Source organism: Ovis canadensis, chromosome 23 (genome assembly GCF_042477335.2).
Source record: "Ovis canadensis isolate MfBH-ARS-UI-01 breed Bighorn chromosome 23, ARS-UI_OviCan_v2, whole genome shotgun sequence".
In the NCBI taxonomy this organism is placed as follows: domain Eukaryota; kingdom Metazoa; phylum Chordata; class Mammalia; order Artiodactyla; family Bovidae; genus Ovis; species Ovis canadensis.
Genome location: NC_091267.1, coordinates 68,231,007 through 68,258,063, shown reverse-complemented (window position 1 = coordinate 68,258,063; position 27,057 = coordinate 68,231,007). Strand labels below are relative to the sequence as shown.

Below are 27,057 nucleotides of genomic sequence, written 5' to 3'. Positions count from 1 at the left end.
GACACTATGTAGATTAAATCACAATAATATCGCTATATAATTCTTAGTGATTCTGTCTTAGTTTATCCTTATTTTTAGTTGAAGCACAGTTTTTTCCTTCCTTGTAGATTTTTAAGCTACACAGACTTGTTTAGTAGATTGAAATTTAGAGATTTGAAAAATAGATTGCAGCTACCTTTATTTTTAAATGTATTGCTTTTTTATTTGGAGAAAGGAAAGAACAAGGTAAAGCTTCTGGCCATAAGCAATATAAGGGTTTGTTGTAGCTCTTGGGGTGCTTTGCACCCTTAATAATAGGTCCAGCTCTCTGTTTTACTGTCCTTGTTGAGCCTGCTGCTGGCTGGCTGTGCTTGTCGAAAGTGGATGGGCTACAGTCTGTCCACCCCTGCATGCTTCTGTGCTTCTGATCCCTTGTAAATCACTCACTGCTTCTTCTTGTTGTTGCTTTCTTTTGATTTCTTGGGGTTACACAATTTGATAAGAGAAGGGAATTAAAATTCTTACCATCTTACTACTTCTTAACACAGAGAAAAGATATTTTGTGGCTGAAAAGGATAAAACTCTTGGCTGTAATTCATTTGTAGAATTTAGCTTCAGACTTAATATACTCATGAACAGATAACCAAAACTCAGCTGATATTCAGAAGGGTAAAAAAAAAGTTAGACGTGGTATTTGTGATAGAGCATTTGGATGTATGCCAAAATGACTTGTGTTCTAAATATATTACATATTCCAGGAATTTCTTTTAGGGGGTTCATGTACATGTTCTTTTTCTCGTTTTTGTGATGTACTGTGGTGGAGTGAATACAGATTATTGCTTGTTAAGGAAATGAAATAGGAATACCATATACATGAATGGGACATTTTACACGTTTAGATAATTGGGATTTTTTTTTTTTCAGAGTATCACTGTAGTTTGAGGAATAAAACTTTTCTTTCTTACTTAGAGTTACTTTAGGGCACTTAGAACTATTTGTTTAATTCCTATAAAAGCTTCAGGTAATTGAGATGGAAATAAAAGCTTCACAATTCCAACGGATTACATCTCTGAAATTTTTTCATCTGCAATTACATATCCATCTATTTGTCAATATACTGCAACATTTATGTGTAATTTCTAAACATATTTTCTGTATGTGATAATCAAATGGGCCTTTAACTGTCACTTGGAAATAAAGTAGGATCTTTTTCCACTAGTAAATATTACTTGACTTGTTAGCATATACTGAGAATATATAAGATAAATAATTTTTATTTCTGTAGTTGGCTTTTGTTTTTCTTTGCACTGTTGGGTTGTTTATTACCTTCTTTTTCATGCTCTTGAGTATTATTCACTGCTGTTAAACCTTATGATAACTTACTCAACTCTGTTACTTTCATCTACTTTTTGCTACCCATTCGAATATTTAAGTTATAAAGTTAAAAAAGACTTTAGGAAGGAGAGTGCCAAGAGGATAGAACGAGAATTCAGGAGTCCTGAGCTCTGTTCAAGGCCCTCGGGTAGGTCCTTTAACATCTGCCTTTTGCCTATTTATAAAATGAGGTTGAACTGATTTCAACTTTAAAAATGTGATGCCAAGAAGCAGAAGAGAGGACACCAATTGGAGAAATTTCCTGAAAAGGGAAAGAAACATCTATTTTAAAAAATGATAGAGAACATTATGAAAGAAAGGGTAATAAAAATAGAGAGTGGAATCAAGGAATCCAGTTACCAAGATGTAACGTGAAAACTCACGATCAGAAAAAGTTAAAAATCTGTTCACCATTTATTGTCTCAAAGTGATCACACTGTGCCTAATTATAGTTCCTTTGCCAAAGACTAACTAGGGGCCAAGGAGAAAATCGCCGTGTAAGATTTTCTTACTGTTACTTCCCACCCATCCAGAGACCTGGGGATCACAGGAGCTGTTCTTCCCTGGGGTTCTACTTTACAGTCCTGCTTACAGGAATTTGGGCAGGTGGTTACAAAAAGGGCTTTAAGAAGTATGTAATAGTACAAGGGGTTCTAAAAATAGTAAGTAAAATGGATACCTGAATGTTCTGCCATCCAATAAAAATCAACATTTATTAAACACTGGTGGTTCACTATGTGCTAGGATACCTGGCATCTGCCTCTCCCGCTTGTCCACAGAAGAGTTCTTGCTTTGGCAGCTGAAAGGCAACAGCAAGTCTTAAATAAGCTGCATTACTGTGATGGCTGCTCCAACAGAGTTTCATACGGGGCTCAGTAGGTCTCCTTGGGGACAGCCATTACCCTAAATCAGTGCTCCCAATAAAACTGTTTGCCATAGTGAGAAAGTTCCACATTGTGATGTCCAGTATGGTCACCGGTGGCCACAGTTTGCTATTGAGTACTTGAAATGTGGCTAGTGTGACTGCAGGACTGAATATTTCATTTTGTTTAATTTTAATTAAGCTTAATTCAAATAACCACATAGGACTCATGGATACTGTATTGGACAGCACCATTCTGGACGTGTTAAAAATTACTCTAAAATCTTGTTTATATTTTTTGGATATAAATACCATTTATTGTGCTCCTGCAAGAGATAAGGAGTATGCTCGACATACGTACTCTCTAATCCTCACGGCAGAATAGCCCCATTTGACATTTGATAGTGAAGAGACAGACAAATGAGGAGACGGAGCCTCTGAGAGAGAACGTGCTTTGTTTTGTCCGTTCAACTACTTATGAGTGCTGGAATTTGAGCCTGGTTGGTCTGATTCCAAAGTAATTTGTACTACTCTGCCAAATGGGTTTTTCTGCTGTCTGGAGACCATCTCTTCTAAGTATATCTTCCGGTTGCTTTATGGATTGGCCAGCAATATACCTCTAACTTTGTCCTACGGAACAATTACAGTGTCCATTTCAGTTCTTACGAATGTCGAGGTGTCACTGCCCCCAGCAGTTCTTTGCGCTTACTGTGACCTGTGTCCTTCCAACAGTATTGTAAGAGTTCAGGTCCATACCAGTCAGTTTCCTGAGCAGTAAGCTGATCCCTTACAGGTACTTTCCCCATTACATGCTGGTCAGCATCAGTGTACATGCCTAGGTGTGTGAGCATCAGTGGCGTACCACCAACTCTTGGCATTCGAATGTCTAACTGTCGCAGTTTAGAATATTTGTGAAGACTCCTAGGGTCTGGGCTGCTAAGTCAGCCTCCCTAGCACTTGGGCCTCTGAGGCATAATTGTGCTTTGCTGCTTTCTACTCCATCATGGAGCACACAGTAGCTCTCTTAAGGATCTAAAAAGTCTCAAGTACAGTGTTTCAGTTATTCTCGCCTGGTTCTCTTTGGAAATTATTCATATGGTACTTGCTGGTCACAGAGAGGCCAAGGTCTACTCTGCAGCCTAGTGGCTGCCACTCAGCCCCACTCAGTTATACACCTCATGATACATGATCTATAACCACTCCTCTGCATCCCCTCCAGAGTTCAGCTTCCCGCTTTGGGAAGAAAGTAGCTGACGCATATTGGTTTCACTCTCAACATGCCCTATCAAGTTTTCTTTTCTTAAAAGGCAGTTATGAAACCCCACAAGAATTATTTCTATAAATCATGGCCAAAGTATTGCCTTGTGCTGATAGCTAATGATATCCTTTATTTTTTGCCTCTTAAGATCAACAAATTGTTTTTTAATGAAAAGAATCTAGGCTTTAATGATTAGCTTGAATCTTTACCACTTGGTAATTTTTTAACATGGAAAAGTGGCTTAACTTTTCTGGGTCACTTTTGTCCAGATAATTTTTAAAAAAATAGCAGCACGTTAATGCTATTAATCTGATTTTTTTTTGCATGTCTTTTAGGTATCAGGTATTATTCTCGTTGCTTTTATATATGTGATGCCACTTAATTCTCTCAAGAATCTGGCATAGCAGGCACTGTTATTCCCTTTTTCCAGGTAGGACTCTAAAGACCAGAGAGTAAAGTAGCAGTTCCAAGCTTGCCTCGCTCATGAATGATAGGATGGGCAGCTATGTGACCCAGGCCTGCCTGGGCCAGGACGCTTGGCCAGTCCACCATTCTTTAGTCACATGAAATAGAAGTGATGCTATTGATAATGCCCATCTTATCTGATTATTACGAAGATTAGAAATAATGTCTATGGAGCTCCCAGCACAAAAGCCATTCCACAAAATGCCCTGAACAAATGGTAATCATTGTTATCTTTTAAAATTTCCGTAAGTGAAACTGACATGCCAAGACATAGAAATGAGCATCTCCAAGGAAAAAGGTAGAATATTCGTTCTATAATTGCTGGTTTGTGTGTTTGCTTGCTTTTCTTCTTTTAAAGAATATCATATTGTTTCTTTGATGATAGCACAAAGAGTAATTAGAACATTGGTTGGAATGGTTAATATACTATAGTAGTCTGTCTCGAGTATATCTCAAATTACAACACAACTTAAATCTGTAAAATGAGAACTTATAGATTTTTTAATTTTTTCAGAGTTTATGCTGTTTACGGGGTTTTGTTAAGCTCAGAATTTCTGCGTTTGTGATTTTGTTTTAAAATCAGATTTTAAGAGGAAAAGGATAACAGAGCTGACTTTGAATATGAACTGCACTTGGCTATTAGCTTCCCATTAAGCCTTTATTCAGCAGATAGCTCACTCAAATTGCTGTAGTCTATATGAACTTGAGCCAAGTTTGCCCATTTCCAATTTTGCAACAGAATTTCACACTTCTTTAGTTACCCTTGTGGGAGGAACTGGAATGCCAAAAGTCATCTTGATCTAAGATACCTTATCAGAAGAAAACTAAGTGTAGATTTTTGCTTCTCTTTAGACTCTCTGCATGTTTCCTTGGCAGAGTTACTTCAACACATTGAACAAGAGTTTGGGATTTGTATTTCATTTTCCATCGGACTGATTTTCTGATGTTAGTCATTTGAAGAGATCTGGGATGTTTGTTATCATTCTGTTAGCTATTTTCTCTAACAAATGTGTAAGTCATCTTTCTATTTACCTATAATAATAATAATTAAAGTTGAGTGGATGTGAGCTTTTCTTACTGAATTTAGCGTTTCTGTTAAATACCTTCTTGCAGCCTATACTTTTAAGTCTTTTAAGAGGCTGGGAAAATAGTTGACTGAAGTAAAATAATGAAGCAGCTTACTGATGATCCAGGTTATTAAAAATTAAAACACTGAGGATGAACTGAGTCACTTATCATCACTCTGTTTTCATAAATAGCATCTTACACCTCCACCACCACTTTTAAAGAAGGCAGCCATTGAATAGCAGACAGTGAAGGTCAGTTGATGGTTGCGTATCTTGAGCAGGGCTCTGACCATTCCATTATTGAGTTTTCTTATGATTAAGATGTGAGGGGGGTTGATTCCTTCTACTCTTAAAAAGTATAATAAGAGACTTCCTGGCGGTCCAGTGGCTAAGATTCCCACGCACCCAAGGCAGGGAGCTGGGGTTTGATTCCTGGTCAGGGAACTAGATCCCACATGCCACAACTAAGACCCTTTGCAGCCAAATTGATACATAAACACTTTTTTAAAAAGTATAACAGTTCTGTGTTATGTTTATTTTTACAAACAGATACATAGAGCACTTATTTTTCAAATACCTTTTGATGAGAAAGATGAAGTATATAAATTAAAAGGGAATAACATTGTACCTGATCAATTATAATATAAAGAAAATTTATAAACTATGCAGAAATTGCTTTTTTAAAAAAAAAGTGTTTGATTTCTTGTTAACAAAGACTTTCATCTTATCTAAAAAATCTTAATTTGGCCACAGTACCAGAAAAATAGAAATTGTATAGTGTAACATGTCCTGAAAGCTTTTTAACCCTGTACATATTCTTTTTCATGCAGGCAGCATTTCTGAACTTGGGATAAGTGATCTTAGCCTCCTTATTTGAGCAAAATTACTGAAGATTTGTCTTTGTCTCCCAAAAGAGATATCAAATAATTCTATCCAAAAGGCAGATGTTGTCAGATGCCATCAATGATGTTTATGCAATAATTATAGTACATGTTTAAGGATAAGGTAGTAGAATATGTAATTAAAATTATATATTATCCTAAAAGACTTTGTTTTGATTTTTTTTAATAAGGTGATTTAATAATATGGGTGAATTTATTTTCAGTTTTATAGTAAATATTGATTTTTGAAATTGGAAGTAATACATAGTATACTTAGTTCATATTAATACTTATTAGCCAAGGAGCTGTCAGACTACTAGTCTGTAGATATAGTGTAGTGTATTCTACTCATTCTGCCATTAGAATGAGATGATCTAATTTTCAATTTCCCTGGAAGGTAATTTTTGTTTTCATCTTTTTAGCTAGACTCAAAACTTCTAAATACCTTTAGCAGTATTTTCCAAACTGTTTGTCAGTTGCATAAGCCTCAAAAAAATACTGGGTTTTGCTTGATAAACGTAGGGTACTGATATGCTTTGGGATTTCTGTCTTATGTTTTATCCTTTGTCCCTTTACAGATACTTGAAAAACAGTTGCCCTTACTATAAGCCCTGTTAGAGAAGCAGGTAGCTGTTTATACATTTAAGATATGACTAAAATTTTAAAATAGAATGAAAATTAGAGGAAAAACAAGAGAACTCAGATTCCTCCCTGACTTAGGAAGAATCCTTGTTTCTTTTTTTTTTTTTTAAAGTGGACCAGGGTTTTTCTGGTTAATTTTTGTTTTGTTCGGTCTCCAAGATCTCTCAATTTCAAGGGCACTGTGGGGCATATGTAGCATTCGTGTGATGGATGCATGTGTATGCGTGTTTTCCCACATCTGTCGCTGTGGCCCTATCCTTTGTGAAATCCTAAACCATGTATTAAATGCTTAGTTTGTGATTCATGGTGTTCTGAGAGCAATTATAGAATTTTTCTTAGGATGTTTATTCCATGTGCACTGTGAAAAGAAAAGGGGGGGGGGAGTTATTTTTTTGGTAACCCTGCAGTTGCCTTTTTATTGGTGAATTTCCCTTTCTTTTACTGTGACCTGTGAATATCACTGTAGGCTCACTGCCAATTTTGTGAGCCGCTGCCTGCTTCAAAATGGAGGCAGGAAGGTATCCATTTTCATCAAGAGAATGACAGTGCTTTAGTCTCTCTGACCATCTGGAGAGAGGAACTTTTGGAGCAAAAGAAAATAGGGATTTTTTAAAAAAAAATCATATTTAGCTGAAAAGGCAAGGGAGAAAACCAATTAAAGTTAAACTATACCTTATGAATTTATGCCTTTCTACTGTGCTGTCTACTTTAAAGCAAACATAAACAAGAAAATACACAAGCTATTTTTATAAAGAACTGGTTCCCCAAATCCCATGAGTATTAGTAAGCGAATGTAAGTAAATTAAGCTTTTGGCAGTTTTTAAGTTTATTGAGCATACAAAGATGAAAGACTGTAAATGAGGGTCTCCCTCCCCCTTCCTTGCGTGCATACTGATTTTTGGTGGTCTGTGCAGATCTGGGCTTTTAATAGCCTTTTTTTTGCATCTTTACAAAAAGCTAACACTTTGGGAATTTAATATTCTAAGATGCGTTTGTCACTTTCTGTGGTCTGGAGAGTGCATTTATTTTATCTGTCTTTTTGTCTCTCTGCCTCTGTCTTTAAACTTTAATTGAAAGGTAGACTAAATGGGACAAGTTTTCAGCGTGTCTGTTTTTACCTTTTACGTGCTCATGGGCCATTTATGTTTTAAAAAAAAAAAAAAAAGAATGCTTAGGCTCCTAGGACAACCCTATGGGTATTATAATTATAGATCCACAACCCAGGTGGTTCAGTGGTAAAGAATTCACTTGCTAATGCAGGAGATATAAGAGATGTGTGTTTGATCCCTGAGTCGGGAAGATCCCCTGGAGGAGGAAATGGCAACCCGCTCCAATATTCTTGCCTGGAAAATTCCATTGAAAGTGGGGCCTAGAGGGTTACAGTCCATGGGGTTGCAAAAAAGTCATACACAACTGAGCGTACACACACAACAACCAGATGTAGTTTTCAGTCTTCTCGCCTGGAACTGGAAAATATCACACCTGATTTTCCAGTTGCACAAACCTACTCATCATTTTGTTTTGTTCCGTTTTTCTGTATGGGGAATGGGGCAGGGTTTCTAGAGTTTGATCAGATTTCAGATGGATGTGGTAGAAATTGTGCCTTTTGTTCCGCTTCTTGCAAAGTCATAGACCTTGAGATTCTTTGGTGCAGGCAGCAAGCAAAACTAAATGGGCTCTCGTTTCCCAGGTTTATGCTCCATCAGCCAGCACTGCCGACTACAATAGGGACTCGCCAGGCTATCCTTCCTCGAAACCAGCAGCCAGCACTTTCCCTAGCTCCTTCTTCATGCAAGGTAAGACACTGCCTTTTCCAAGGGGAGATCCACGGGTCTTTTATGTCATATATGGGACAAAAGAGTGCCGTTCTAATACTCAAGAAATGGAATAGGAGGCCAACAGAGAACATGGAAGGTCACGCTCTATTTTAGGACTTGAATTCATTAAAAGTAAAAACTTTACTGAGAGATGTTTTGTAAATGAAAACCTCTTGAGCCATCATGAGTTAAGATTCGACTGGTTTGGTTACTTAGAAGGATGCTTCCTGGGAGAATGTCCACCATGACGCATCATTTGAGCATCATCTCTTCGCGAGAAGAGCACGTACATGTATCATAAGTGCTTTGATTCAGCACGTATTTGGAGCATCATGGATTTAGACATGTGGAGAGCAAATTGCCCTTATACATACCTCTATACAAAAATGGTGACCACTTACAATCACTTCTCGGCCTTTTGACTAAGATCAAGTGTAGTGTCTGTTCTTATCAGTAAAAACTTTGGCCATTTCTTAATTCATAGGGAAGTACAAGTGTCCCATTGAAGATGAAGTGACCTATTGAAAGTCAGGAGTATTATTTCATTACACAGCAAAAGCTCTATTCCAACACACTGACTGACTGAGGATCCAAGACCCATCTTTTTTCCCAGACAGATATTGAAAATTATAGCTTTGTGGTAGATGAAGTATATTTAATCCACTTAATTGTCCAGTGTATTTCATTCAGCGCACATGGATATATGCTCCGTGGGCTTACAGTCTCACTTCCAGTAGGACTTCTCTTTCTGCTGCTTAGGAAAGACTGAGAGGGTTTGAATGACATCTCCTTACCAGAGGAGACTGTCCACAGCATGCAGCTGGAGGTGGACACTTGTGGGCAAAATGTGATAATCTTGTTACCAGGTTAATGCTCTGAAAGTTAGATACAGAATTCACCAGGAATCCCTGTATACAAACATTAACTCTTTTTGCCTTGGCAAAGTGCCATGGGATTTCCTCCTTCTTGCTCTTCCTGGAAGGACCACGTCACGGGAAGAGGAACCACTTGGGCCAGCAAGTCTCAGGGGCGCAGCTTGGTGTCTCCCTTAGATTAGAGTGGACACATTCAAAATCATTCTATTTCAAAGGAATTTGTTTCCTTTCCCTGTAGAGTGTTAGCTCTTTTAGGTTGTTAGTTCACATATGAAATTCCATGGAAAATCCATAAAGTTGACTTGAGCGGGTCCCCGGGTTTCCCTCATAGCTCAGCTGGTAAAGAATCCACCTGTAGTGCAGGAGACCCCGGTTCAATTCCTGGGTCGGTAAGATCCACTGGAGAGGGGCTAGGCTACCCACTCCAGTATTCCTGGGCTTGGCTTCCCTTGTGGCTCAGCTGGCAAAGAATCTGCCTGCACTGCGGGAGACCTGGGTTCTATTGCTGGGTTAGGAAGATCCCCTGGAGAAGGGAAAGGCTACCCACTCCAGTATCCTGGCCTGGAGAATTCCATGGATTTTATAGTCCATGGGGTCACAAAGAGTCAGACACGACTGAGTGACTTTCACTTTCACTTTCTTGGGAATAGAGAGAATTGGTTTCACATGTAATGGAGCACCTATTAACCGGGGTCTTTTAGCTTTGTGACCTGTTCTCAGTGTCCCTTTCTTTCAGCAGGAGCAGCAAGTACGTCATTTGGGTGTATTCTGCACCATGACAAAGGTGTATCACCTTCAGCTTTAAATAGTAGTCACTTGGGTGTCAACAGGTTTCCCTGGTAGCTCAGATGGTAAAGAATCCGCCTGCAGTGCAGGAGATCCTGGTTAGATTCCTGGGTCAGAAAAATCCCCTGGAGAAGGGATAGACTACCCACTTCAGTATTCTTGGGCTTCCCTGGTAGCTCAGATGGGAAAGAATCTGCCTGCAATGTGGGAGACCTGGGTTCAATCCCTTGGTTGGGAGGATCTCCTGGAGAAGGGAACCCACTCCAGTATTCTTGTCTTGAGAATGTCATGGACAGAGGATCTAGTGGGCTACACCCAATGGGGTCTCATGGAGTTGGACACGACTGAGCAACTTTCACATTTTATGACCAGAGAAACTATGTTACCATTACTTGTGCTTATAGATTGTCAACTCAAGGACTCGTCACCCAAAGCCAAATTTCATTGAGAAAAATTGACACAAGGATAGGTTTTGTCCATCTGTCTTTAGGAAGGTCACTTGGTTAAACCACGCACACTGTAAGGAGAGATCAGATAGATTAAAACAACAGGCTCTTCTCCATGTCAGACCATGCAAAATAGGGCAAACAAATTTGCTTTTTTGTATATGAACACTCAAAATGCAAAAAAATAAAAAAATTTTTTTGAGTTGACATTTATGATGAGCACAATTAATTCACACACATCTAATTCTATTCTTTCAAAACACATTATGCCAAGATCATGGGATGTGATAAATATTAATTTACTGTCAAAAGCATAATTTATGTAAAATGTGTATTTTTGTAAGTCTGCATTGAGTAAAGTGTCTGTGTTAACAAATCCTAAATGTATTTCCATATAGTGCATCCTGTCAAAATGTTTCAGGAGACTCTTGTTCAATGATAGATATTCTCAGTTTATTTGCCATGCATGTCATCTCTCTGAAATGTTCGGTTTTTTAGACTTCATGTTTGAATTTAAAATGACATCTACACTTCCACAATCTCCGAGCTAAATCTGAAGTCCATGAATAGTTACTTTTTAAAAGTCGTATGTTTTTACATGATGATCACGGAAACAGTACGTTGTAGTCCCATTTCACATGGCTGCCTTCAGTGAGAGTCTCCGATACCCTGAGAATTCAGGTCTCGAAGAGAATGTAGTTTAGATGAAAGCGATTCAGAGACTGTCAGTAGCAAAGGCTTCCCAGGTGTCTCAGTGGAAAGTAATCTGCCTACCAAAACAGGAGACGTAGGAGACGTGGCTTTGATTCTTGCCTGGAAAATCCCATGGATGAAGGAACTTGCCTGGCTGTCGTCCGTGGGGTTGCAGAGTCAGTCATGACTGAGCAGGCACACATGTCAGTAGCATGTTTTAAATTCACTGCTGTGTGACCTCTTATTTTTAACTTCAGCCTCCATCTTTTAGTTAAAACTCTCATGTTGTATACATCTTGCATACATCTGGCGTTTAATAATTTTTGTTAAACTATTGAAGGAAAAAAAACTGAATTGAGCAGTAACATAGATCCTCTGCCCCCTTAATTTAAGAGACCCAGACCAAACAAAACAAACTTAACAGTGCCTTTGAGGCCTCTGGGCCCGGAGAGTGAAAAAAGATCTGTAGGAATATTTTTAATGTGGTGTTAATAGAAAATTAGCTTGGTATTAAAATGTATTTCATATAATTTTCATATCATTTTAAACTTCTTTTTTACTCATAGTTTTATAAAAATCCAGAGGCTCTGAAAATTGTCTGTAATGTAGATACCATCTTATGATATGTGTGTACCCTTTCGATTGCTGCTGAAGACTTAAGTTAGCTATATAACTGTATATCAAAATATAAACATTCAGAAAGGAGACAAACACTCAGAGCTATATACTTGAGACTGTTCTTCCTTAATTATTACGTACCATAATGTAATTCCAACTTTAATTCCATCTACTCTGTATGTCACAAAAATGAAACCCAATCTCTGAAGTCAGAGATATTCTTTCTCATTATTACTTATTTCTTTATATGCTCTCAAAACTTGTAAACTGGCCATCTGTGTATTATCTCAAGGGTGTTCTTTTCACCCCAAAATTCAGGAACAGTTAAATTTTTTCAGTGATTTTCATAGGAAGAAAAATGTCAGGAGACATCTGAGAAATGTTTTCTTTAGCATTAGCTACCTTGCTGTCTTGACATAATTCTATGGAGAAATATGTTCTGTTCTTTTATAGTTGAATTTTTACTAGGAACCCTTTAACTGTGTTAAGTATTTATATTTGTTTGGCAATATAGAGCCACTTGGGAAAGTGTAATGAGGTGGTCTTCTGTAATCAGCTCACCAACACAAAGATGAGTGTACAACAGGCAGTTGTTTTCGGGGATATGGAAAAGCCCTAGACTATAAGACAAGGCTGAGTGCCTCGGAAAAGTCACGGTTTTCTTTGTCCTTTACAGATGGCCATCACAGCAGTGACCCTTGGAGCTCCTCCAGTGGGATGAATCAGCCTGGCTACGGAGGGATGTTGGGCAATTCTTCTCATATTCCACAGTCTAGCAGCTACTGCAGCCTGCATCCACACGAACGTTTGGTAAGGCAGACGCACGTGGTAAGGGCAGTGGTACAGCTAGTTTATTAAATCTCCTCCTGTCTTCTCGTGCATATACATGCGGACTCTGTCAACGGACATACAAATGGCACACACCCTTCTGACAGTCTCGTTTCTGGGATCAAAGACATACTCAGATCGCCTTTGTAAGCCCAGCAGACTCTCTGCGTTGTGCACTGTTGTGGATTGAATTTTGTTCTGTGCTTGCTTTATCATGATGTCAGTTTCCTTCAGTACATAAAGACATAGTGTGTTTGAGTTGTAGCATTTTTGCTGTGGTGGTTCCTTGCTTTTTGTTGTTGTTTTGTAGTTTTGTGTGTGTGTGTATGTTTGTTTTTGAGGCAGGGGTTGCTATCTGTAGTTTTGAAGGGTATGCTTCGGGGGCATAGCAACAGTCAGTAGACTTTGAATTAAGTAATGTACATCTCCCAAGGGCCTTTCCATCTCACCTTGACCAGCTTTTGTAGCCGATGACAGCTTTGAACTATTGTACACACCTAAAGGAGACTCTTCATGTTTCCTGTACATTTCTATCAGTTACAGCAAGCACAGACGGTTTGTATTTGGATCAGATTCCCAATTTTCAGTCTTTTATTTTTACTTCCACACCCTCCAGCATCTCCTTGGTACTCTTACTTTCACCCCTGTTGAAAACTGCTGGGCTAAAGGGAATGGTCTCTCTTTTATTACTAAAGTTGCCATTCTGCCTATCATCCTACACTCAACCATGCTAGTGTGTCTCTTTATTCTGGAGGAAACAGAGCATCAGATGTTTTTCTAGTCTCAAAATTTACCACATCCCAGAATCTACTGAAGAACTTAAGCCTGTCACTAAGTGGAGGAGAAACTACTTCTAGGTCACGCCTTAGGTTTCAGTTCAGTTCAGTCGCTCAGTCGTGTCGACTCTTTGTGACCCCATGGAGTACAGCATGCCAGGCCTCCCTGTCCATCACCAACTCCCGGAGTTTACCCAATCTCATGTCCATTGAGTTGGTGATGCCATCCAACCATCTCATCCTCTGTCGTCCTCTTCTCCTTCCGCTTTCAATCTTTCCCAGCATCACAGTCTTTTCCGATGAGTCAGTTCTTTGCATCAGGTGGCCAAAGTATTGGAGTTTCAGCTTCAGTATTAGTCCTTCCAGTGAATATTCAGAACTGATTTCCTTTACGATGGACTGGTTTGATCTCCTTGCTGTCCTAGGGACTCTCAAGAGTCTTTTCCAACACCACAGTTCAAAAGCATCAATTCTTCAGTGCTCAGCTTGCTTTGTAGTCCAACTCTCACATCCATACTTGACTACTGGAAAAACCATAGCTTTGACTAGTCAGACCTTTGTTGGCAAAGTAATATCTCTGCTTTTAATATGTTGTCTAGGTTGGTCATAACTTCTCTTCCAAAGAGCAAGCATCTTTTAATTTCATAGCTACAGTCACCATCTGAAGTGATTTTGGAGCCCAAAAAAATAAAGTCAGCCACTGTTTCCCCATCTATTTGCCATAAAGTGATGGGACCGGATGCCGTGATCTTAGTTTTCTGAATGTTGAGTTTTAAGTTAACGTTTTCACTCTCCTCTTTCACTTTCATCAAGAGGCTCTTTAGTTCTTCTTTGCTTTCTGCCGTAAGGGTGGTGTCATCTGCATAGCTGAGGTTACTGATATTTCTCCTGGCAGTCTTGATTCCAGCTTGTGCTTCTTCCAGCCCAGCGTTTCTCATGATGTACTCTGCATAGAACTTAAATAAGCAGGGTGACAATATACAGCCTTGACGTACTCCTTTTCCTATTTGGAACCAGTCTGTTGTTCCATGTCCAGTTCTAACTGTTGCTTCCTGACCTGCATACAGGTTTCTCAAGAGGCAGGTCAGGTGGTCTGGTATTCCCATCTCTTTCAGAATTTTCCACAGTTTATTGTGGTCCACACAGTCAACGGCTTTGGGATAGTCAGTAAAACAGAAATAGATGATTTTCTGGAACTCTCTTGTGTTTTTGATGGTCCAACAGATGTTGGCAATTTGATCTCTAGTTCCTTTGCCTTTTCTAAATCCAGCTTCAACATCTGGAAGGTCCTGGTTCACGTACTGTTGAAAACTGGCTTGGAGACTTTTGAGCATTACTTTACTAGCATGTGAGATGAGTGCAATTGTGCGGTAGTTTGAGCATTCTTTGGCATTGCCTTTCTTTGGAATTGGAATGAAAACTGACCTTTTCCAGTCCTGTGGTCACTGCTGAGTTTTCCAAATTTGCTGGCATATTGAGTGCAGCACTTGCATAGCATCATCTTTCAGGATTTGAAACAGCTCAACTGGAATTCCATCACCTCCACTAGCTTTGTTACTAGTGATGCTTCCTAAGGCCCCACTTGACTTCACATTCCAGGATGTCTAGCTCTAGGTGAGTGATCACACCATCATAATTACCTGGGTCGTCAAGATCTTTTTTGTACAGTTCTTCTGTGTATTCTTGCCACCTCTTCTTAATATCTTCTGCTTCTGTTAGGTCCATACCATTTCTGTCCTTTATTGTGCTCATCTTTGCTTGAAATGTTCCCTTGGTATCACTTAATTTTCTTGAAGAGATCTCTAGTCTTTCCCATTCTGTTCTTTTCCTCTATTTCTTTGCAGTGATCATTTTGAGGAAGACTTTATTATCTCTCCTTGCTATTCTTTGGAACTCTGCATTCAGATGGGTATATCTTTCCTTTTCCCCTTTGCCTTTTGTGTCTCTTCTTTTCACAGCTATTTGTAAGCCTCCTCAGACAATCATTTTGCCATTTTGCATTTCTTTTTCTTGAGGATGGTCTTGATTCCTGCCTCCTGTACAATGTCACAAACCTCCATCCATTAGGATTGGGAGGCAGACAATATGGGACCAAGTCTCTTGTGCAGTAAAATAGATTTGAAAATGTATGAACCTCTAATCCTCCAAATGGGAGAGACTATAGCAAATCCAGTGATTCTTAGTCATACTTATATTGTTGTTGTTCAGTTGCTCGGTCGTGTCCGTCTCTTTGCAACCCCATGAACCACAGCACGCCAGGCCTCCCTGTCCATCACCGACTCCCGGAGTCTACCCAAACTCATGTCCCTTGAGTTAGTGATGCCGTCCAACCATCTCATCCTCTGTCGCCCCTTCTCCTCCTGTCCTCAATCTTTCCCAGCATCAGGGTCTTTTCCAATGAGTCAGTTCTTCACATCAGGTAGCCAGAGGATTGAAGCTTCAGGTCCAGCATCAGTCCTTTCAGTGAATATTCAGAATTGATTTCCTCGGGATTGAAGACCCTGAAGAGTCTTCTCCAACACCGCAGTTGGAGAGCATTAGTTTCTCATTGCTCAACCTTCTTTATCATCCAACTCTCACATCCGTACATGCTGCTGTTGCTGCTGCTAAGTCACTTCAGTCATGTCCGACTCTGTGCGACCCCAAGACGGCAGCCCACCAGGCTCCCCTGTCCCTGGGATTCTCCAGGCAAGAACACTGGAGTGGGTTGCCATTTCCTTCTCCAGTGCATGAAAGTGAAAAGTGAAAGTGAAGTCGCTCAGTCGTGTCCAACTCATTGCAACCCCATGGACTGTAGCCCAGCAGGCTCCTCCATCCATGGGATTTTCCAGGCAAGAGTACTGGAGTGGGGTGCCATTGCCTTCTCCGCATCCATGCATGACTTCTGGACAAACCATAGCTTTGCCAATATAGACCTTTGTCAGCAAAGTGATGTCTTTGCTTTTTAATACGCCTTCTAGGTTTGTCATAGCTTTCTTCCAAGGAGCAAACATCTTTTAATGCCTGCAGTCACCATCTGTAGTGATATTGAAGCCCAAGAAAATAGTCTATCACTGTTACCATTTTTCTCCGTCTGTTTACCACAAAGTGATGGGACTGGATGCCGTGATCTTAGTTTTTTGAATGTTGAGTTTTAAACCAGCATTTTACTCTTCTCTTTCACTGTCATTAAGAGGCTCTTTAGTTCCTCTTCACTCTCTGCCTTTAGGGTGGTGTCATCTGTGTGTACTTACATTACTACTCTTCGTCTGTGATGTGCCCTTTTTTCCTTTCCTAATACCCAGATTTATGCTTCTTTCTCTGTACTTATATAGGAATAGTACTTTCTTGATTTCTGTGGTCTTTGTTCTGTTTTGCTCAGTTGCCAGAGATATAGAAAAGATGACTTATATGCTATTCTGATGATGGAAAACATTCCAGAAGAGTTCAGATACCCTTGAAAAATCTATATATTAATGGTTAGTCCTGGTGACAGAGACAAGGTGAGATCAGTGAACTTATCGTTGAATGAGAGATAGAAGACGAAGGTGGAATTGGCCTTTTTCTATCATCTCCCAACTTTGAATGTGGAAATCACAAGCTGGCTCAAATTTCAGCGCATTTTCAATAAATAGCAGATGATTTTCTTTCAAATTTCTTCTTCTTCCACCTCTTCCTTATTAGTGTGAAATCTCAAACAAATAGCACTTATTGTTATACTAGAATTTCTTCTTGGTTTATACTTTAATTTCACCATCTTCATTTTGCACTTCTCTGAAGAACTCGTGATCAAAACTATATGTGTCTTGCAAGCAAGGAAAGTTTTGATTTACAAGTAAAAGATTTTGGCATTGTACTAATATGTTGGAATTTCCATTAGGCATTTATTTTTCTTCACTCCTGTATTTATTTCTTTCCCTATCATGCTCTAGAACTTTGACTTAAGTGGTTTGATTTTTATCCCAGTCAAGTTCACTGCATGGGGGAAGCATGTTGAAAATGTGCTCAAAAGCACAGAAAATGTGGTTTTTAAAATGGAAACTAATTATACCCTTTTAGAAAAAATTTACTGAACCAAAACAATGTTATCAGCCAGGAGGAAAGATCATTTGGAAGGAGTAACCTGATAGATTGTATCAGGTTCTGTGTGTATAATGTCATTTGCCCATTGCAAAACAGTTTTCATTCTTAACACCATCAATTAGGCTATCTTGGAGATGAGGGGGTTTATTTTTCAAAAGGACAAACAAATTCGGTCTCCAGTAATATGTCCTGATGAATTTTCTCACTGATAGGGAAACTATTAGATATCTAGTGATCATTGTGATTTCAGTGTTTATTAGAATTTATTAGAAAACCTCTTGCTGAAGTGACTTAAAAATCTGATACTGATTGAGAATCATTGAGTGTACTGTGGGCGGTTAGTTTCCTTTCACGTGAAAGTAATGGTGGTTCCTTAAATTTTTCATCTGTAGCTTTTACCCAGTTTCATACTGAACAAAGGAATAGTTTGAGAAAAAAGAGGAAAGCTTTCCTTGGATTATTTTGGGTATAATTTGGCCAAATTAGTATGTCTTGCTGAAGGTAAACATTTTAGAAACATGATTGCCTTTATCACTTTATAGTATGTTATAATAGAATGTGTAATTACAAAGCTTAAAATCCAAATACAACAGTAGCAACTGGCAAGTCACTGGTGTTGATTCTTTAAATCCCCTTTACAGTTTCAACCTTGACAACAATCCCGCAGCTAATCACTACTATGTCACAGATACACGTACAAAATCACTTAGAAGAATGTAGTTTGTGGTTAAGCTTTGGAAGGGGTTGTTGTAGAAGATTTAGGTTTGGAATGACTTGGCAGAATTCTTTTTAAAAATAGGATAGAGTCCCTGCAGTCTGGCATGGGTTAGGAACGGTCTCTGTACCACAGAGTGAAATAGTCCCGGGAGTCTGGAATTTTACTATGAAGGAAGTTCTGTTGTCTTTTATTGTTTGTAACCTAAACCCTTACTCTAGTGATTCTCACCAGGGGGTGATTTTGCCCCACAGGAAACATTTGGTAATGTCTGGAGATATTTTGGGTTGTTAGAACCCGGGGGGCAGGGGGTTCCTATAGGTGGTACTGGAATAATCCAGTGTATAGAGGCCAGGGATTCAGGAAACATACTACAATTCATAAGAAAAGCACCCCCCACACACACCAATCCCTGCCAGGCAATGAATGCTCTGGCAGGAAAGACCAACAGTGCCAAGACTGTGAAATGCTACCCTAGCACAAAATTTGACTTTATTCTTAGTATGTGCTAACAGTGATCATATTTTCTAATCTTTGAACGATCAACTCATCATTTAATAAAAAACATTACTCACGGAAATATTTTCAACACTTAACTCTGTCAGTAGACTCCACATACACTATAATTGGGTATCAAGTAAAAAATAAATAAATAGTGGACATGTAAAGCCTTAACGCTAAGAGTGGGACACGACTTAGCAACTTCACTTTGACTTTTCATTTTCATGTATTGGAGAAGGAAATGGCAACCCACTCCAGTGTTCTTGCCTGGAGAATCCCAGGGACAGGGGAGCCTGGTGGGCTGCTGTCTATGGAGTCGCACAGAATCGGATACGACTGAAGCAACTTAGCAGCAGCAGCAGCAAAGCCTTTAACACCTGGGGCTTCCCAGATGGCGCTGGTGGTAAAGAATCTGCCTGCCAGTGCAGGAGATGCGAGAGACGTGGGTTCGATCCCTGTGTTGGGAAGATTCCCTGGAGGAGGAAATGTTACCCCGCTCCAGTATTCTTGCCTGGGAAGTCCCATGGACAGAGGTGCCTGGCGGCATGGGGTCACAAAAGAGTCAGACACGACCAAGCACACGCAGACCATAGCACCCTGTCTTACTTCCCTTGTCCTTTGCCTTCGTGGTGGGCAGGGCAGACATTGTTAATAGCTGGAGTAAGAAAGACTAATGGGACCTCTTATAGCTGATCCCTAAATACTCTAAAAGAGACAGTATTCACATATCACTCATAATCTCTGTGGTGTATTTATTATGTCTTTGAGAGACAGTAGTTGTCAAGATCCTTTGCCTTGTAAAATAATCTAGTTATAAATCTCATTAACTTATTTCAGCATCTAATTTTCTGTGAGTCTCTAAAAATAACTAATTTACATGAATTGCATTGGTTTCCCCATTAATGTCTATGGGGAAGAACGTTCCTTTTTAGTCTCTGAATTTAGGAGTAACCCTTTGTCAAATCCTGACATCTGACAAAGGGTTATTCCATTTTATACCAAGTTAAAAGGGCCTAAAAATTCTTACTGATATGATAATCTTTTTCCTGTCTCATCCTCCCATTATTATAGTTATTTAAATATTTTCCAAAATTCTTTTCCTCTGTTTTGGTTTTTGAAAACTTGGGGCTGATTTATCCAGTTTGTCTATTCTTCAAAAATTCAGCATGGTCTAGGACTGGGTAAAAATGAAATCAAACAATCTTTTTTCCTTTTATTTCTCTTTTTCCATAGTTTGTTTCTTTTTTCCACATTATTATATTCTATAGTTCTTGAGCAAAAATAGCTGTTTAAGTTTGGTCTTCCATGGCTTATCCAGCTTTTTAGGTCAGTTGTACTGTGTAATGGGCTCACTCTATTATCCTTTGGAGAAAATTTCATGGACTAGTTGAGGTTTTCTGGAAGTGCCAAGTAGAAATGAGTTTAACAGGTGGCCTAAGGAATTTTTGGTCAAGCAAAGAGGTCCAAGAAATTTAAAAGTTTGAAAAGCATTCTTGGGAACTTGGACATGTTTAAAGGCATCATCCCAACTATCTCACTGAAGCTGACCTTTTTGTTGGACTGTTTGGGGTGTGTAGAGGTAATATTTTCAAAGGCATCTGCCATGTCACTGGCAGACCTGACTCCAAAATACAGATTTATTTTCTGGACTCTTTACTTGTCTCTCAAATAAGTAGTATTTCAATCCACTGTTTATGAAACACGAGCTGCTCTCTGGTGGTTCAGTTGGTAAAGAGTTCGCCTGCAATGCAGGAGACCCAGGTTTGATCCCCGAATCAGGAAAACCTCCTGAAGAAGGAACTGGCAACCCACTCCAGTATGCTTGCCTGGGAAATCCCATGGACAGGGAAGCCTGTTGGGCTACAGTCCATGGGGTCGCAAAATTCAGACAGGACTTAGTGACTAAAGCACCACCACCAACTGGTAACCAGTTGTTCTTTGAGCTGCTCATAGGATGAGTATGTTCAGCACTCAGCCACAGGTTGTGAGAGGCAGAACTGTGAACTCTGTTATCTCATCTTGAAGCGTTTCCGTTTAGGTGGAAACGCTCTTGAAAGAGAAAGCCTGGAAAAGCAGCATTTCAGGGAAGATCCCCTGGAGGAGGGAATGGCCACCCACTCCAGTATTCTTGCATGGGAAATCCCAGAGGAGCCTGGTGAGCTATGAGTCCATGGGGTTGCAAAAGAGTCCCCACGTGACTGAGCAGATAAACAGCTCTAGCAGCAGCAATGGAGTGTTGAATGGCACAGCGCAGAATGGAAATCAGGGAGAAGAGACTGTGAAGAGGCTGGAAGTGGGAAGGGATCCTCAGGGGAGAGGCTGAACCCAAGATGGGCCTCACCAAATAAATAAGGGATCCTGTGATACAGGGGGTCCACGTCTCGTGACTAGATGTCTGGGCTTTAAGTTCCTCTGACTTTGGGCATCGTATCCAAACTCTGATTTCAACAGAATCTCCTGTAGTGACATAATAAAGGCGCATAGCAAGGAAAAAGTATATTTCAACTTAAATATTTTTCCTTTACATGTCTGTCATATAGTCAAATACCTGTGAGCTTTACTTTCTAACTACTGTAGCCTGAAAAAGAAAATAGCTCCATTTTGTGAATAACTATGTTTTTTGTAAATAACCATGTTCCTCTTACTGATCTGCTCATTGGACAACAAGCAGGTGTTTGGGGAGCAACTAATTTGTCACCTTACAGGCACTTGTGATGGAGAAGGCAATGGCACCCCACTCCAGTACTCTCGCCTGGAAAATCCCATGGATGGAGGAGCCTGGTGGGCTGCAGTCCATGGGGTCGCTAAGAGTCGGACAGGACTGAGCGACTTCACTTTCACTTTTCACTTTCATGCATTGGAGAAGAAAATGGCAACCCACTCCAGTGTTCTTGCCTGGAGAATCCCAGGGATGGGGGGAGCCTGGTGAGCTGCCATCTATGGGGTCGCACAGAGTCGGACACGACTGAAGCGACTTAGCAGCAGTAGCAGGCACTTGTGAGATACCAGATAATAGCTAGTATGAGAGTCATACCGAGAGCTAAGCCTGAACGCATTCTGTGAAAGATATTCTTTTTCATGGTCAACTCTACGGTGAATTGCTAAGGGCGAGAACCTATAAGGAATGATATGAAATAAGTTCTTCTCATTTCATTTGTTCCAGGGTAATTCAACATAGTCATTGACATAAGACTTTATACATGTTGATACTTTAGAGATATATTCAATCATTAACTGCTCTTCAAGTTTTTCGTTTACCATTTTGTTGTTGCTGGAGTTCAGGAGGAGGACCAGTTTGTCAGGAAGATTTGAGACTGGTTATTCTTGGCCAGTTAGTTTTCAGAAGGTCAGGGTAGGGTGTGATGTGAACCCTGAGGGTCATGCTGGAGTTTTATTCATTACATTATGGGCTCTTTCTTACCTGATCAATAGGCTGTACAGAAGAATAACAGTAGTGATGGTCTTTTATTGTTGCCAAAGTCCCAGACCTGCTTTTAAGAATAATTTTCGTATTTAGAGATGGTGACCATTTCTCAAGGCTTAGCATTGCCATTATATTCCTCTAGCTTTGATGCAAACCCAAACCAACTACGTCTTTGTATTTTATTACTTGAAAAATGAAAGCTGTCAGATCTAAGCAAGATGTATTCTTGGATATTTTGAAATTCCAAGGGCTGTCTCCATTGTAAAATGAAGAGTTCTGAAAGAAGTATTGGAAAACTGAGCCACTAAATATTTTGTGATTGAATATGGCCTCCTTTCTCTGCTTCTTGCCACAGGGCTATCCATCACACTCCTCAGCAGACATCAATTCTAGTCTTCCTCCGATGTCCACTTTCCACCGTAGTGGTACCAACCATTACAGCACCTCATCGTGTACGCCTCCTGCCAACGGGACAGACAGCATAATGGGTGAGTCGTGGAAACGCCGATCCTGCTGCTGACAACCAGTGTCAGGGTTTAATCATCAAGGAATTCTTTTTCTGCCCCCAATCCCATCACTGAACAGTAATCGAGCCATGAGTGTTTATCACATGAACAAATGAGCCAAATAGAAATCGTCATTATCTTGACTGTAATCTCTTTTTGTTCCAAGAAACTGCTATTTGGCTGACTGTCTCCACCACGAGTGATTAGATTGAACTAAGTTTGAATAGATGAACGCATGCTTCTCACACTCTGAAATAGCTAATAAAGCGAACTTTTCTTAGAGGAGCCATTGAAAATTAGTAAGATAAAAGGCTTAATAGCTCTTACTAGGAGTTACTAGCCATTCTCAAATTCCAGTCACCATGCTAAGCTTTTCACTGTCACACACCACTGTCTTCTGGAAACTAGTTCATGTGATGTTCAGACATACCTATTAAGAACTAGATAGTTTTACCTTCTGGAGGATGTGGCATTGTGGAATCCTCCAGATGGGAAGAAGTGTTTGCAGGCTTACTGGAGAGGAGATGGCTAGGCATCAGTGAGCCAGAATTTACTTGCTGCTTTTTCTCAGCAAAGTTACTCATGAGTCAAGACCCAAGTAGAGTGTCCTGTCAAATAAATGAAGCCATCATCTCTAAGTTTTTGTGATGTTCATTGTGGTCCTTTCCCCAGGATGGATGGTTACCCCAGCAACACTCTTCTCTTGAGGGAAGAGCTAGGTAGGCTGCCCCTGTGGGGAGGCAACCACCACCTTCTGATTCTGCCTTCAGCAACCTTGTCATTCAGATGAGAGGTGCAGTCTGACACTGCAGGGTCTTCTTAAAACCTCAGACTTCCTCTGCTCACCACCTACTCTGGTTCCAGCTCAAACCCACAACTAACTCGGCCTTGTGATCCCTTCCCGTGGGTCCAGTCAGTGATGAGGACACTAACTGTACATTTATTTTTTATTTGAGGGGGCTCCCAGGTGGCTCATGATAAAGAATCCGCCTGCCAATGCAAGAGACACAGGAGACACAGTTTTGATCCCTGGGTCAGGAAGATCCCCTGGAGCAGGAAATGGCAACCCACTCCAGTATTCTTGCCTAGAAAATTCCATGGACAAAGAAGCCTGGCGGGCTACAGTCCATGGGGTCGCAAAGAATCAGACACGACTGAGCACGCACTGAGACTGGAATGTGTATTTATTTATTTATTTTGGCTAAGCCACACAGCATGTGGGATCTTAGTTCCCCGATCAGAGATTGATCCTGGCCCCCTGCATTGGAAGCGGAGTCTTAACCACAGGACTGCCGGGGAAGTCCCTAACTGTACATTTTAAAGATAAGAATGTGTGACGGAGGAGTAGTTCCTTTAGCTCTTTGCAGTTGTTTAAAAAATTTTCTTTGGATAGTCTCTGGAACTTGGGGAAGTGGTATGAATCACTTATGAGGGGGAGCGTTTTTGATGAAAAAGAAGAGATGTGTTTTGAAATGTTGCAAATGTAATTCTGCCTAAAGAATACAGTCCCTGCTTACTCAGTAATATACTTCACACTTGAGATGAGCCATCTAGCAGCCCTTCCTTTCACTGCCCTGTCTCACTGAGAGGTGAATTTAGGAAATAGTTTCCATTTTTGTGACTTTTCATAATGAAGCCTCTACCGGTGCGTTGTGTCGGTTTGACCTTGGAGAGCTATGGACAGAGGTCATGTGGGGAAGTTTTGCCAACTCTCAGTGCAGTTTTGGCAGATCCGAAAAACAAGAAGAAAGAAAGAAGTGCAGAACTGAAAGAGTGAGAAAAGCGTATTTCACTTCAGTGTGGTTTGACAAATGGAAAGCCCCTTTCTACAGTCATGAGGTCTTAGTTATAAAGAAGGATGACCGGTCATTCATCCTTTTACAAGGCAGATTTCCTGTCTATTTGTGGTTTGAGTAATTTTCTTTTTTTAGGAAGGTAGAAAGGTAGAGCAAAAGCTTGAGCTGAGGAAAGCAAACTTAGGCACTGTTTGAAAAAAGAGTTGTGTTGACTGATCTGCCAAACAGTTCCTGTAAGAGTCCCTAGGACTTGGGAAGAAAGATCTTATGAGGTGGTGTGATTATCCTCCATGCCCTGTGGTCAGCAGGGCCACGAGTCTCAGTTGGAATGGAATTCGCCCTATTTAAGCTGATTGGCTCATCACTGGCTTGTATCCACAAGAACAGGAATGTCTACCCTCCTTTTTTATTTGGTCTGGGCGGGTAGAGCGTTAATTGGTGACTTCTACATACTAATATATAGGGCCCAGCTATGTTAAGATGGACTTACTATACAGACCAGAGGGCCCTGTTTAAGTGGAGGGAGGGTCTAGACAATAATAAAGGAGCTATACTTTTCAATGAGAGAAGTGTGAGATTTCTGGAATCCAGAGAAAGCTTTTTAGGAACAACTTTATTGCATAAATTACTCTGACATTATCAGTGTACTTGTCAAAATCTTCTAGCAACTTGTGAGAAAGCTTTACAATCATTTCGGGACATAAGTAGACATGGTAATTCAGCTTTTTGGAGGAATAGATCTTTATTAATTTGCATACATACTTTTACTTTAGGATTACTTTAAGGGAGAACATTCTAGAATGTTCATCCTTAAAATAATACATCCTCTAATTCCTTAAGTTAAAATACAGAGGAGAATTTAAGTATAATAATAAGCCTTCATATTTGCACAAGGTCCAAGTCACTCCTGTTTCTTTGCACTTTTAATTCTCCGAGGTTTTGGTTCGATTTTTCAGAGTGTGGTAGAAGGCAGGGATGGCAGCATGTCTGTGGAACAAGAAGAGAAGATTTCTCTTCTGATGTTAGTGATACTTCCCTAACAAACAGTATGGATTAATCGGATACATCTGTAGACTTTTGAAAGTATTTGGCATATACTCACTCATTCTGAAATACAGGAAATAAAGAAATATTACATTGCCTGTATCTCAAAGAACAAACAGAGTTAATTAAATAATTGGTAAATAGGGAACACACAGCCTGACACATGTTTGAGATTACACACATGATTCTGTAGAAAATGACTGTAAGCAATACTAATGCCGTAAGAATGGGGTTCAAGCACTAACACATGGACATCGCATTCTTCAAGTTTTCTTGGTGGAAAGCAGCAAGGCAGTGCAGACTTTTCATAAATGGCGTTGGTGTCTTAGGAAGAGGCTTTTTCCGTCAAGAGGAAGATCACAGCTTCACGTTTTACTGTGTCTTCCTGGCAGTCAGCGACTGTCCTCAACCGATCATAGAAGAGCAAAATGCTTGTGGAGTGAGTTGTAAAATCTGGACCCATCAGCAGGTACCCTGTCTGGAAACATGCTCCCTTGCCTCTGGATCTGTCCCCTGTATCTCAAAAGAGGGGATATGCTCACGGAGGTTTGGGATGGCTTGTGTTTGACTTGGAGGGGTGGTCATTGTTTCTTGTGTTGTCTTTTGCCCTTTTATGCCCAGTATCATTTTTTGAGAAAAGCTGAGGAAGAGCAGAACTGACTCTGATTGTGTTAATGACAGAGGGTTTTCTTGTTGTTGTTTTTAATGTCACATTCATCCATGGATTTTTGAAAGAATTGTACAGTAAGAGATTTACTTGCAGCATGCCGTCCACTGCTTTTCTGCAAATGCTAGAGTGCATTAGGCACGTCTGACTTAGAAGGGTGGATTAAGCACTCTGGAATGATAGAAATAAAATGCATGAGACACACCATGGATTCTTAGTCGTTTAACTGATGGGGTGGCCAGTTAAGGATAAAAGCTGAGTCTAAGGGCTTCAAGAGTTACCACCATCAGAGCCTTTCAACTTGCTTCCTGAAACTTTCTCAGTATAACACTAGCTGGTTGTGCTTTAGAGTCATTGCAGTTCAGAGCTTCTACCTGTGAGCAGGCGCCCAGAGGAGGAAATGGAAAAAGTTACTAGGTACCAATTCTAGAGGGAAGAAGTGTCTAGAGAATGGAGGCACATACATAGTACATGGAGCATCTTATGGAAAAACCAGAACTAGCTTTCTGGCCAACCCAGTAGTACCTACTGTCTCCATATTTCCTTCCTACTTGCAAAATCCAATAGCTTTTTCTCTTCAAAAGGATTGAGAGACCTACCTAGCATCACACAATCCCCTACAGCTACCCACGGGAGAATGCTCCAGTTCCCCAAGGGGAGATACCATTGGTGTACATTCCAGGGGTGTGACCGCTTGTGGTTGGGGGCGACACACCCTCCTTTCTCAGAGGGAATTGGGCATACAGCTAGCATAATGCTTATAATAACTGTTATTGTTTTGTTAGTCTTGAACCAGCCTGTCTAATGCGTGGTATTCACCATGCCTTTAAACCTCAAACCAAACAGTGTTGAAGGAACAGCCTATGAAGATTGATGGAATACAACATATGCTAAAGATTACCCTGGAATATCTATCTGGTTCATGAATTAATCTGGCTTCCAACTTTCACTTCTAATGACATGTTTGTGTGACAT

At 40.2% G+C, this 27,057-nt stretch overlaps 1 protein-coding gene and 1 pseudogene across 50 annotated transcripts in view; both read left to right on the top strand.

The window, feature by feature from the left end:
* The window catches only part of TCF4 (transcription factor 4), a 380,205-nt gene that overhangs the window by 312,144 nt on the left and 41,004 nt on the right, over positions 1-27,057 (top strand). For all 50 annotated transcript variants that reach the window (XM_069568875.1, XM_069568859.1, XM_069568866.1 and 47 more), the window contains 3 exons: positions 8,219-8,324; positions 12,440-12,573; positions 22,425-22,557. In XM_069568875.1, coding sequence (XP_069424976.1) covers positions 8,219-8,324; positions 12,440-12,573; positions 22,425-22,557 — 373 coding nt within the window. The remainder of the gene's footprint in view (positions 1-8,218; positions 8,325-12,439; positions 12,574-22,424; positions 22,558-27,057) is intronic.
* LOC138428550 (U2 spliceosomal RNA) lies at positions 8,748-8,920 on the top strand (annotated as a pseudogene).